Source organism: Rhinoderma darwinii, chromosome 9 (genome assembly GCF_050947455.1).
Source record: "Rhinoderma darwinii isolate aRhiDar2 chromosome 9, aRhiDar2.hap1, whole genome shotgun sequence".
Classification (NCBI taxonomy): Eukaryota; Metazoa; Chordata; class Amphibia; order Anura; family Rhinodermatidae; genus Rhinoderma; species Rhinoderma darwinii.
Window position 1 is genome coordinate 72,530,795 of NC_134695.1, and position 14,746 is coordinate 72,545,540.

General features: G+C 42.1%; 1 protein-coding gene across 8 annotated transcripts in view; it reads right to left on the bottom strand.

The window, feature by feature from the left end:
- Positions 1–14,746, bottom strand: part of TEAD1 (TEA domain transcription factor 1) — a 158,308-nt gene that overhangs the window by 132,409 nt on the left and 11,153 nt on the right. For 3 of the 8 annotated variants that reach the window (XM_075838135.1, XM_075838137.1, XM_075838134.1), the window contains exon 1: positions 52–476. The exons of 1 other annotated variant lie outside the window; for it this stretch is intronic. In XM_075838135.1, the coding sequence (XP_075694250.1) occupies positions 52–125 (74 nt within the window). In that variant the 5' untranslated portion in view covers positions 126–476. Of the gene's footprint in view, positions 1–51; positions 478–14,746 lie in introns of those variants that run through there. 4 more of the 8 variants (XM_075838140.1, XM_075838138.1, XM_075838136.1 and 1 more) reach the window with 2 other exon arrangements.

Consider the following 14,746-nt stretch of genomic DNA (forward strand, 5'->3'; position numbering starts at 1 on the left):
ATTACACCAAGTCTGAACTGGTATGTAATGTGTGGCAGCTGCTGCCTTTACCTTGGACTAGACGCTGAGACTTGTAGTTCGCCACACGTCAGACAGTCATGGTTCACTTTGGCCTGTACTACCATTGTACTTTTGTATAGAACTAACGAATAGAAAAATGTGGTATTTTCCTCCTGCTATTTTTCTGATTGATGCAGCTCTGATACAAAATCGGAAGGTCCAAAATACAGCAGAAACTACCAATAATAAAAAAAACAAAAAACAAAAAAGGAGAAGGACCTCAAGAGCCAAAAATCGAGCCGTACAATTATGGTTTCAGAACGCCTTCCTCAATCACAGCAGCTCCTAGCCAGCTTGGATATGGCCGCCGGTAGAGAGCGCGTCTTCCGATAACACACCAATGAGGTCATCCTGGTGCCCTGCCAAGCTCCACAGACGTCTTTTACTCTATTCCCTCTTGCTTCTCTTGAACTTTAAATATAAACCATGTAGAAATAGGATCCTGTGAAGCTTTTCGCTGCTGGATTTCCTTTTTTTACCCCCATGCACTTCTCTTCCAGATCTGTTGCTTTGCAGGAATTAGCACGCAGATGCGGATGTATAAACACTCAGAGCCACAAACAAAATAATGGCAATCCTGGCTGACCTCATAGAGGGGAAGGACGGCTAGAGGAACAATAGAACGTGGGAGCTATTGAAGTGCGTTACCAAATGAGAACATTATGTAAGTTACAAAAGGAGACGGGTTGTTGGTAACATTAGATGTGTTCAGGGCACATTGTTCTAATCCATCCCTAAATGTGGAGCAACATCTTATTAAACAGTCACTGGCACACATTTATTATGCAGTTTATGCCAGGTTTTGGCGTAAACTGCGCCAAAAAAGCCGCAAACTGAAATGCAACAATTTTGATGAAAAAAATTGCAACTTTTCTGGTTGCTCACCAAATTTGGAAAGTAATGAGAAAAGCGTGCATGGTTTCCAAGGAGACTGTTTAAATTACATTTATTAAAAGGAAAATAGGAGGGATCTTCTGCCAGACATAAAACGCATCATAAAGTTCAACCGCGCCTTCTATTATATCGGATGCAAATCTCTCCAACTATTCTTTTTTACTTTACTCAATTACATACAGCAATCTGTTTAATATTGGTGTATTATTTAGATGCCGTACAGTGCAGAGCCGTAAACCCAATACAAAGCTGCCGTAGACATTCAATAGCCGTCACTTAGCTTGGAAGGATGCAATCACATCACGCCACAGAACCATGTGTGTTTAGATTTAGTTTTAATGAATATAAAATCCTTTTATGGTTGCATTTCCCTTTAAGGGCTCATTCAGACGAGCGAGATTCTCGTCCGTGTGTTGTGCGTTGAAACAACGCACAGCACACGGCCCCATTGATTTTAATGGGGCCATTCACACACGCGTTAATTTTTCCCACAGCGAGCGCCAATTGCGTGAAACTCACTGCATGTCCTATATTGGTGCATTTTCATGCACCTAGCCGCCTATTGAAGTCAATGGGTACGTGAAAACCACGGACGCACATCTGCGTGCGGTCAGTGTTTCACGCATCAATTACATCAGAAAAAAAAAAAGTGCTTGCGAGTGCATGAAAAACACATACCACATGCAAAGCACACTGATGCAGAAATGCAACGCACACAGACAGGTTTACGTGCGTAAATCTCACGCTCATGTGAATGTACCTAGTGCGATGTTTTAATCTGAACAATACATCTGCCAGGGGAATGAAAATCAAATATCCTTCAATGACAATCTCTAAATCTGCAGCTAATCTCGGGTTTGCAGTTTTTCCAGTGATTGGTTTTTGCAGCTTCCATTGATAAGTCATAAGTTTATGAGAAGTCCCATTCGCAGGATTCCCCTACTCACTCAGATTTCAATGGGGAGGTCATAGTGCATGAGAAGAAGATAAGCGGCAGCAGAAAGATTGATCCATTCATTCTCGACACGACATGCCCAAAATCTAGCCGGGACATGGTTTGGATCCAAAACATCATTCATATCCATGTCCCTACATACACACCTACCACAATTTAAGCAGGTTACCACATGAACATTGATGTGCATGGTGATTTGATACAAGGTCCAAAGCACAAGGGTAACCCAAGAATAGAACACAGACGGGCAGAGTTGTCATGAGCTGTAATGCAGGTAAAATAAAGCAATTTTTTAATTTGATTTTATATATTGTTTTAGACATTTTACAAGATGAGTCGGCTCATTGTAAAAGACTATTATTCTCTAAAGCACAGGTCCCCAACCTTTTGTATCTTGTACGCCACATTGCACCCAGAGTGGTGGTCGGGAGCCATATTCAATTACAAAAACGCAGGCGAAACAAAATAAACAGAAATAAATTATGAAGAAATTGGGAAATTGGACACACTGGTATTACACCATGTTGAATGGCACTGTCCAAAGGTTATAGGTCTACAATACGACATCCACACTGACAATATTGCAATCGGTATATAGCCAAAACCTATGGCGAGCCTCAAAGCTAGGGATCGGGTGCCACACGTATCCCCCGAGCCAGTGGTTGAGGAACACTGCTCTAAAGAGATAAAGGGGGAAGAATAAATAGAAGATGAAGAGCAGCAAGATGGGTGGAGACAATGACATAAATCATGGACATAAGACCAGACATTCTGGAGAAACACAAGTCATATGGTCACCAGGAGCCGATATCAAAAGGAGTCGTCTTCCCACTATGAACATGTGTGTGTCATATTAAATAAGAGATAAAATGTCTGGCCACTGGGAACCACTGACCCCAAGATTGGGGTTGCCTGGTCACTCATCCTTGTAGGGAATGGGAGACAGAGATACGGCTGAGGGAGCATGCACGGCCTCCTGCAGCTGTGAGGGACCCCCACAAATAAAAAATAAAAAAGGAGCTTTCCCAGAGTTTTAACAACAGCATTTACACTCCTAGGTCATAAAACTCTTGGATGAGAGGATGGAGCAAAGTCCAACCTACAGTCTCATGAATCTCATATGCGGTGTGCAGACTGTAGCAGAATACAGACATATATGATTGAATTGTCAGACAGACCGCACACAACTTTCATCAGAGCTGAATTACTAACATTTCTATCTATTTCATTGACTCCGGCTTTCATTGCGGTAATTCACAGCGGCCCGGTAGCGGCTCTCTTAATGTATTTTGAAAACACGTTTGCATTACATTATATTATAGATGGAATGGATTCATTGTACACTTTATTTTCATGGCGTCATTTATTTTAATATTACAAATCCGCAGTCTGTACGGTTAAAAGTTAAACGCCAATGTGATATTAAAACAGGGATTTCTAGATTTCAACAATAGGTTATAATAAATTACTCATGAATAGAAAACGTCTGCATGTATTTAATTTTCAATGTTTTTTTTAATAGGATGTGCCAAGTATCCATATAAACAGTATGGACATGAGAATCTGGACTACGGATATGGACCTATACAAACCACGTGTGATTGTCTAAAGGGACCAATGCACAAAGCGCAAGATGATCGTCACAGGGACTCGGTTGACAAAGGTTTCCGGTTATTAATTCTTTGTGCTCTGTTCAGACGTGTCGGATTTGCCTTTGGCACAAAGACGTATTTACTAGAGGATCAACGGGAGAAAACTGAAGCGAACACTCAGAATTCTGATGCAAATGTGCAGAGTAATGTGCCGCAAATCCGAACTTGGAGTAGCCCCATTTAATGGGGCTAAGCCGACTGGAAGGATTCTGTGCGGAACAGACGGAAATAAGCATCCTACTTATTTCACCTGTGCTGAGATTTTCAGTTGCATGTGAATGGGGTTGCAATAACTCATTGGAGGCAGATTTGATGCAGATCGCGTGAAAGGCATCCAGCAGTTACTCGCTGGTAAAGGAAAAAAATAAAATAAAATAAAAAAGTGGGGGTAGGGTCCGATGTACTAGGGATTAGCGAGGACCCCTGCAGAAGGGCCAATACCAATTTAACTGTTATGATCTATATTCTTCGTAGAAAATACCTAGAAAATCACTGGATTCTCACACACAAGATTTTTGCTGGTTTTTTCATGGTGTTTGCCGATTTGTCCCGGCATTTTTGGTAAAAAAAAAATGTTCTGACCAGATACTACTTTAAAGTCTCTAATGAAATATTTAAATATCTACATACATAGTGTTTGGTTTGTGGCGTTTTTTAGGTTCGGCTAGATCACTGAGGGACAGGAAGGACAGATTGGCTTCACAGTGAACACCCACTGAGCTCTCAACCTGCAGCTCCACAAACATGTGATACAGATATACTAAATATCTCAATTCTCCAAAGCCACAGGGAGGATTTGCTTGTTCATCGGCTGATTGCTGCCTTGTATGAACAGTTCGTACGAGCATTTGTTTATCCGACCAGCGGCCTCGCTCTCAGAGAATCTGCATCACCATATAAAATGTATTTCGTTTTGGTGGAAAATACTTTAGACGCTAAATTGTTTTGCTTCATTAACAAGTGTTAAGGAACCATTCGGCTTTCTTCATAAACTACGTCTCGCCTCTGATCGTACCGTCAGTCAACACTATTTATCACAAGTTAAATGCAGCTGTTTATCAACAAAAAGCCCAAAATTGTCCACATTCAATTAAAGCGGATCAGAGGTTTAGCAGATAAAAAGGCATTCACCGGCTTTCTTTTTATTCTAATTTATACATCTAATCACGTCGCAAACAAATGATTTCCAAACAAGACGACTTCCAAGTGTATTCAAATTGTCTCCGAATTCAAGACTACTCATTATTCGGACCCAAGATACAAAAGATTGCTTATTCCATATTAACACAGTCTAGCTTACAAATTCTGCTTATTTGTGCCTGATGGGTGCATTAAAGTGTTCAACAAAGCCATCTACCTTCTGTAGTGTTAATCACCATCCCCCAACCATAACATGAAGTCAAAGCATACCTTACCAGAATTACATTCATTAAAATGAACAAAGGAAGAAGATAAATGCTACATATGGAGCAATAAGTTATGTTGGTGAACACATACATGCCAATGCAGAAAAAAAAAAATGTACATCCCATGCCTTGATTTAGAAACTTTTTTGCATATCAATTTAATGAATTTCATTTAGTATTTTTCCTCGAGGAGCAGCGAGGGAATTGAGCAGCATTGCAAGTAAGAATATATGACAAGGAATATGTGCAGAGACAATCCCTCTAGACATCAGGAGGGCTGAGAACATGGTGCAATATGCTGCAATACAAGAACTGGTTAAAATGGAAAATAAAAACGTCTTCGCAGGTGTGTTCCAAAAAAGTACATTGTAGAATTCAAAACTTCATTTGAAAAAAAATTAAAATATAAGGCCACGTTCAGACATGACAGACTTGGAGTATTTTCTTTTTGGCTTCCACAACAAAGTACGGTACGATACATCGGAATGCGGTCAAAACCCCATTCACACTTAAGCTGCGGATTTCAGCATTTGCCACAGCCGAACCCTAAATCACACACAAAGAAACATAGTACCTCAAATTACATTATGGAAGTTAGTTTGACGTTCGGCTTCATGCACACGTTGCGGAATTCAAACCGCACCTAATAGCGCGATATTTTAACGCAGTTTTACATTTTGATGCGGAAATGTGCGTTTGTTTGTTTTTGTTTTTTTAATATGAACTTGGATACAATTCACAAGCAGAAACGCAAGATGAATTCAAATTCTGCGGATTTTATAACACGCGCCGCAGGTCAGTTTACTGTGCTGGTACTGTAGTACGCTGTGGATTTGCCGCACCAAAATACACACTGCAAATCTGCACGGAATACACATCGTGTGCATTTGGCCGGAAGCTACATGGTGGCATGAAGTCACCCGCCAGTCACGGTAAAATCACATCAGTACCGGAAACGCAGTATTTTCCTATGAGGAGACAGGACGCACAATAATATCCAGGAATCGCAACATATCCAGCAATCATCGCAAGTCGCTCTCAATTTAATCCCTTATAAAAAGGAAAGATTTTGGTCACTTGCAGGTCACATTATCATCCCCCTAGCCTTGTTAGACCGTAGAATAAAATAGGGAATCTTACAGATCTTTAGCGACTGTATGACTAGCCGCCTATAGCGATGCACGGTTTCAGGTTTTTAGTCCTCATCAACGTGAGATATGAAATGTTGTAGTGAAAGAGCTGACATGTAGAAAAGTGTTAAAAAACAAAAAAACAAAAAAAGGAGGATAGTAAGGAAGTCTCTTGCCATGGAGGACCAGACAGGTTTTAAAACTTTGTGTAATGAAAATTACACACATACAATATATATATATATATATATATATACATATATATATATATACACATACACACACACACACACGTACTGGTGTCTGGACTTCAGACCTCCCACTGCATAAAATAGGTCAGAGAAACGCTTCTATCCATTTTGCTGCTTCTTGCCGTGAACAGCCACAAATTATAGAGCGTTACATTCTACGAGTGGATTTATACGCAATTGTTTCTTAAATGTCCAGGTCCGCATTGCTTTGAACAGCAGCGTATACACTAACACTTCCATAAGAAGTTCTCGGAGAGGAAGTCATTGAATCCTGGATTTCTTGCTTGAGGGCTCAGCCAAGAACTTCAAGACGTGCAGCGGTTTCAGGAACTGACTCACAATGATTCATGGGTAACCTACTGGATGCTGTCATTTATTCCTGATCAGAGAAAGTTCGTATGAACCAGGAAACTGCTCACGCCACTAACAAATAAGACATTTCTAAGAAGTACATTTAACATCCCCTCCACCCCAGGTGTGCCCTAAATGTCTCCTTAAAGAAACATGCACCACTTCGCCACCGTTCCCCAGATTCATATAGATATAATTTGGTCCTGTTCCTGGAAGTCAGATAATTACTTGGACTAACCGTTTACTTTGAAATAAAAGTAAATACAAATCATGAAAATACACAAATCAATGACAACTGGAACAGCAGCTCCCCTCCGATAACTCACAAGCAGTTTTGTCCGAGCTGGAGGCTTATTTTATAAAAATGGGATTATATTCCTTCCCAATGTAAACGGACATCCAAAAAAAGCAGTGCAGTGCTTAGAACAGTGCCTAGATCCTTCTGGTGGTGCCTGCAGAACATAATATGAAATTGCCAGTTATGTACGATCCTAATCTAGTAGAGTGCCCCTAGTGGTTAGTTGATACTTCTAGTTTAGCTACAGCAGGAGAGCTGCAATCTTATTTGGTCCCAAAGCAACATCAAGGCATGGCAACAAACTTTGGGCATAATGCGTCTAGTAAACTTAAGAGTTTAGTTAAAAAGATTAGAGAAAACTCTTAGGCTACACGCACACAACCGTTGATATTTCGCATCCTGTAAACCACGGAACCGTGGTCCAATGTTTGTGGTCCGTGTATCATCAAGTGTGTTCTCCGCATCCGTTCCATAGGTTTTCACATCACAGATGAGAACGAGCCGCAAACACAGACAGAAATAGGACCTGCTCCAAATTTTGCACCTCTATCCCACGGCCCACACATCGATCAGTTGGAACCACGGTTGTGCGCATGGGGCTATTAGAAACAAATGGGTCTGTGTGCCATTGCTGAACAATGGATAGCAGACGGACATAAAACAGTCATGTGCATAGGGCCTTATTCTGTACCTGTGAGTAAGATGCAACATTGCCACATTATACATTGTGACGATCCATCGGCTGATTTGGAAGGAAACGGACTCACAAATAAGGAGGTTGCAGTCATTTATTGGCACATTGGCTACCCTTATCCCAAGAACTGCCCAGACATGATAGACGTGTTTATGGGTGTGAGAATTGCAGCTGGTGTGAATTACAAAAAACACTTTATTCTAACAAGCGTTTTGTCGGCACAACTCCACGCTAAGACCCCATGCACACGACTGGATTTTAATCCATCCGTAAACGGAACCGTAGTCAACCGCATATAAGGGCCAGTATCGTCAATGCGGTCCGTAGTGCATCTGTATATACGTATTCATAAATGATGTGCAACATCTGCAAACCTGGTGTTGCCTAGCAATGCTTCTGGAATTACGGACGGCTACACATCCGTAGCCGTCCATAATTACATAAGCGCCCATAGACTTCTGAGTCCGTGCCGTAATTACAGACAAGAATAGGACATGTTCTATATTTTACGGATAATTTCTACGGAACGGACACCCACCCGTAAAAATACGGAAAGGTGTCCGTAGCTCATAGAAATTAATGGGTCCGTAATTACGGATGAAAAATACAGTCGTGCGGGGCCTAACTGTCCGCAGTCAACAGCGACATGAGCCGATGATTAAAAGTTGGAAGGCAAGAGTTCATTACAAGAGCGTTTTTCTTCATCTGCTGATTTTAGAAGGAAACTGACTCACAAATAAGGAGGCTGCAGTCATTTCTTGGCACATTGGTTACCCAATTCCTGAGAACTGTCCAGACCCCAGATCACTAGGACATGATACATTTATAAGGCTTTCACAATTTGCTCTTATACTAGAAGCCAATTTAGCAAATTAAAGGTGTTTTAAGGGCTCATTGTATCAGATGGCGCAGGGCGGAAAAGTGCAGGTCACAGATCGGATTAAAGATTTCATAGGTCATTTCAATTTCAGGATCTCACAATGCGAGTAATGCAAGAATGGAAAAGAGCGCGAGGAGAAGCATTGACGGATTTTACCGGGAAGCATTAAATTCATCTCTTCTGTAACTGCTACAATGGCATGGCAGGTGGGATTGCGTTTCCACGCCGCAGTGACCGTCTTCCACAAACAAGAAACGCCGGCAGTGTTTTAATCAACCGCCGAGTGTGGAGTTGGGGGCTGCTGATCTCCATTATTTCGAAATTAATGTACAATTTGGAGCCGGCTGTGACGAATAAGGGAATGTGTACATTACAGGAAATCTACACAGCTAAAGCACGACAGACTGTAGTTCTGTCTGACAAATGATAACAACACGCTCAGCTTCTACGTATTTGTGCTCGCAATTTATACTAATTATGCAGATTAGAATAAACTTGAGAACATAATGATATTAATAGGGAAAATACACAATGAATACGCTTCCTTCCATTAATACGTCCACGGCAGCATTTAACAAGCGGTCTACCTGCCCAGTGTATATAAGAGATCTCTCATTCAACAATACTTATGTCTCCATACATTGGCAGATCTCGCCACTGCAAGTCCGTACCCAATCTTTTCCTTTATTATACATTGTAGTATTGCGACTGCTACACTAACTCTAAGGAGGTGGTGGACGTCGGGTGACATGTCGCGGTGTCTTTTATGTAGGCAGTTCTTTATCTTACAATTTCTATACACTGGAGCATAAGACAATAAAAACGTACTTTCATACTATACATAACAAGTGCACAACAAAAACCTGGGAGGTTCCTGCACGTCAGACTTATTTAAGCCCTGATCTGTAAGGGGTTAACACTGTTATAAAACGATGTAATATAGATGTTACCTCCATATTTCGGGGGAGAAGTGTTACAACATCTTCGCTTTTGAGTGAAATTCCATCTGATCACAGAGAAAAGTGTCTACTAAATGAAAATAAAGCTTAAATCACCGTATAATGAAAAGTTCAACAACTTTCTAAGGCCTTAAAAACCTGTGTAAACGCGTCAAAAACGCTAGCAAATTTGCAAAGTACTTTTTAAAGTACAGGCGTTTTTGACTAGGTTTTTGCCGCATTTTCGGCGTGTAAATAGGACTCCCATAGTATGGGAATCAGGCACGTCTTACGCAATGCTTTTTTTTACACGCGCATGTAAAAAAAAAAAAAAAAAAGCGTATGTACTACAATGCGTTTTCCCATTCAGGTCAATAAAAAAAAACAAAAAAAAAAAACCTTACAGCATACGTTTCACGCATTTTTCGGCACGTAAAATGCGGCAGAAACGTGTCAAATACACACGGTATGAACAAGGCCTAAGACTACGGGGCAGATTTATTGACTGGTGTTTCACAGGCCAGTCTAAATAGAGTGTTGGAGTGAATTGCACCAAAATTATTCAAAAGGTGCACAACTCTTAAATTTGGAAGTATGAGCGTCCTAAAAAGTCTGATGCACAGGCTTAGTAGATTTGCATCATATTTTTGGGTCATAGTCTGGCTTTAGTATTAATAAGACTTGAGAAAGGAAACCACCCCCACGCCTGGTAAACCCCATTCACTTCACGCTACATTTCAAAACTGGCGAGTGCCAAGAAGAGTCTTAAATTTTTGCGCAAAGCCATTTATAAATCACCCCCTTTGTGTTTCATTTCTTCGCCATTTTCGAGATCCCTGTTTGCGGTCCGTGAATGGGAACATTTTTGGTTTACATCCAGAGGAGGAAAACCCATACAGACCGAATGCTTCTAGCAGGAGAGAGAAATTAAATGACATCAGCTGCACAAATCTAACTAATCTCGAAACATCCGTTTTTTTTTTGGTCGGTAGGTTCAGAACTATAAAGCTGCATATAACGGCTGGTGGTTCAAACCTGACAAGTTCACTTTACATTTAGAGACACAAAGCAAAAAACCGCAATGGTAACACGTAAGGCCCTGTTCACTCAGTTTGGAATTTTGAGGCAGATTTTAATCTGCCTTCACGCCGTTTGCCGAGTTTCGCTCTCGCCCATTGAGCGCCACGGGAAAAAAACGCAGCCAAATAAGCCTTCTCTGCCTTCCATTGATGTCAATGTAAGGTCAGAGACGTAAACGCCAAAAGAAAAAGGCATGCCACTTTTTCCCGCAAGCGTTTTTTTCCGCTCGCGGGAAAAAACCGCCTCCGCCTCCCATGGAAATCAATGGAAGGCATTTTCGGAAGTTTTTTGGCGTGTTTTCCGACGCGGTTACCGCGTCAAAAAACTCAGTGTGAACAGGGCCTAAGAGTGCTTCATTTATGAGCAAGTTTCACAAGAATAAGGAGTTAATACAGAAGAGTTATAGGTCTCCTCTAATATGGGAGTAAGGCCTCATGCACACTTCCGTGAAATGAATGTGTCAGGGTGCTATCAGTTAAAAAACGGATAGCACCCGGACGGAAAAAAACTGAAGCGGGCATGAGGCCTAAGTTGCTTGTGACGTCAGTGGCTTCAGTCCAGCCTTTTCCTCTGCTTTTATTTACCACTAAAACTTCTACCATGCAGACGGTAAATCAAAATTCCCTTCATAAGTCAGACGACCCAGCAGCAGCAGACTGTCCAGCAGCGCGCGCGGTGAAGCGTCCACCATGCAGTCCATCTGGGAATCAATACTATCAAGTCCTGGACAATCATTAAAAATTGTGCAATGAATAAAGAGTCAATTGGCTGGAGGCCATCTATAACTTTGACCCATGCATTTCAATGGGGCTATTCACACATCCGTTCTTTTTCATGGAGCGTGTGTTGGTTGCGAGAAACTCACTGCATGTCCTATTCTGGTCCGGTTTTGCGGACCATGTAAGTCTATTGAAGTAATTTGGGTTATTGCACAAAACTTTATTTTTTATAATGTATTTTTGTTCTTACGTTAAAGGGGTTTTACCATAATCAATTATCTCCTATCCACGGGATAGGTGATAAGGGTCTAATCGGTGGGGGCCAGAACGCTGGGGGTCCCCAGGTGTGAATGGAGTGGTACTGCGCATGCGGACTACATCATTCACATAGTACCGCCTACCTGTCTTCCCCTAGAAATTATATTGGCACAGATAGTACTGCCTCTGTCTCATTGTGCGGTGATTAATGTTGTACCCTCATTTTTTGAAAGCAGGAACCTTCTGATAGAGGAAGATTTTACTGTAAATAAGGACAGGGGATTGAAGATTAACATGTAACACAACTGGCACAAGTATAATGGGGATTAGGTCTGATGTTCTTCTGTGTACGGTCTTTTAATTTAGTATAGCTATGCACAACATGGTCCCGAGCACGGGCACACTGGGCCAGATTTCTTATTACTTCCTAAGGCTTAGACAGCCTAAAGGGGTTGTCCGGTGACTGAAGGGGCTACAGCGTTAGTCGCCGCTGCCTTTTCCCGGTTTACAGGCCCCGCGCCGTACACATCCGTAGCAGCTGTGGCTGGGATTGTAGTTCCAGTCCCATTCAAGTGAACGGGACCCAGACACAGCTGCAAACCCAGCGCTACGGAAGTGTACGGTGCTGTGCCTGGTCAACACTGAAGATACCGCCCAGACACCCCTTTAAAATTAGACCAGACAGGCAGAAGATGCCGCAGATTTTTCTCAGTGGCGCGGGCTGTGTGATTTGTCGCATCTTGCGGAACATGTTAGACACTTTCCTCTTCTATTCGCTACTTCTTTGCTGGCTTTATTTACTCCAGTATTTTGCAATAAAATTGTGGCGCACGCCGACAATAAACCGGACGCATTTTTGCCCCACTGTAGTGGGGGTCCTTTTTACAAGAGCTGTAAAAACAAGCACCGATCGACGAAACCACTCGTTGATTGGCGCTCGTTTCCTCCTTTCCCAAGTAGCAATGATCGATTATGTACAAGCGATCGTTACCAGCATACATTTCCATTATGTCGGAAGGACATTTCCCTGTTTACATAGGGATATCTGCTGCCGACTGGCGATTGTTTTATTTGCCGCATATAAGAGATCAGCCAATGAACAAGCGTTTGCGTGTTCATTGGCTGATGTTACCCTGTTTACACAGGGCAACGATTGGGAATGAGCTACGAAGGCTCGTTTTCCCAATCATTGGCCCGTGGAAAAAGTTACTTAAGACCCCGTACCCGGTTTGATTTTTGCTTGGATATAATGCATCACATGCTGCATTGTCATGTCTAGTTTCACTCTTCAAGTCTTAGTCATTCATGATGCAAAGCTAGGCGGCATAGTATGAAACACTTCAGCTTTGTTCCCTGGGAGAGATAACTGCACGGTTTATCTTAGATTAGTAAAATAAAGTGCTGGCAGGTGAAGTATAATAAACAAAGTCTTGCCCATTTATAGCACACATACAGCGTGTGCCTACACTAACAATCATTAGTCACAAATCCGATCTGTAGCCCTGGTCCTTCTGTAAACATTGTAAGTTTGGACAAACCAGATGGCACACAAACAAAATACAGCATTGTACACTTACGTTTTGGGTTTTTTATGGAGAATGCAACATGCATCCACAGATGGGCATACACCGGAAGTTTAAGCTTAGAACATGGGTAGACTAAGCGGGGCCAAGTGAATCCGATCTGACGTCAAGCTCTGTTTCTCTTGGCATTCACTGCGCGGTTTGGTGTGCCCATATATTTATGGGTAAGCTCCTCAGGCCAGGAGTAATTTCCTGGACGAGCAACCATCAATGCCACACACAAAGCGATACGACATAATAATACAACCACCAAGTCTAACGCTCCTGCAGATCTCAGTTAGGCTTCTTTCACATCTGCCCTAGGGCTACGTTGCGACGCAACGGAGCCCTAACAGACAAACGGAAACCATAGGTTTCCGTTTCCATCACCATTGATTTCAATGGTGACGGATACGGTGCCAATGGGTTCCGTTTGTCTCCGTAGTGCAAGGGTTCCGTCGTTTTGACTGAATCAATAGCATAGTCGACTACACTATTGATTTCGTCAAAACCCTTGCACAACGGAGACAAAATGGAAACCATAAGGACCGGGTCCATCACCATTGAAATCGATGGTAATTGAAACAGAATCCTTTGGTTTCCGTTTGTGTCAGTCAGGGTCCCGTTCCGACGGAAAGTCAGAACGTGACCCTGGCACAGATGTGAACGAAGCCTAAACACTGTAATAATGACATGCTTGCCCATGTGTTTGGGGGCCCATTCAGGAGGGGGTCTCATGTACATAGATCAAGGTCTATACATATAAAAGTCACCACTCCGTTGTGTATTTTAAGAGCTATGTAAATACACAAAAGCCATTATGCTGCACATTGCAATTCCCAGTCTACTACTCAAATATATTTCGTACACTGAACAGGAACCAAAGTGAAAAATATTAACGCCCATACGAAAATACTGGAAATATTTAGTGGTAGACAAATAGACTTAAATGAGGTTGTGCCGTAGGTCTACCCCTGACCAATGTCCTATAAAAGAGCATATGAATATCATAGAGGGTCTCCCACTATTAGCCAGTGTGTAGACCAACTACAAAAAGATGCGATGGTGGACGCAGCACAAGCATGCATTAGATGGTTGCCCATTCATTGAATATGTGCCATGTAGTACCACCTGCAGGGCATTCCTATATGCAGCAGTAGTGTGGTGCTCAGCTGAGAGCCACACAGTATTTACCGACGCGGTTTGTAGAGGTGAAGCACATGGTTTCAATGTGCTTCACCTGTGCAAGATGCGAGACCTTAAACCGCAGCAATTCCCACGCACACGTGTACGCGGTCAGATCCAGTGATCAGCTGATCGACAACACATCCCCATTTAGAAAAGGGGTTATCCTATATGAAGACCATTGCAGGAGTCCGCTTAATTTTTCACTAGCCAATAAGAACTTCAATAAAGGAACAGCTAAAAAGTTAAGCGGCAGCAGCAGAAAGTCTAGGTGCATTGGTTACCTGGCTCCTGGGATTTTTGCAGATGTGTAAACATAACTTAGAATTTCTCAGAATTTATATTGGTGATAAAATATTCCTCAAAGCTGCCACATCAGCCCGTCCCCAGGAGCTCACAATCTAATCTCTCAGTCTCACACAGGTTCTTTGGG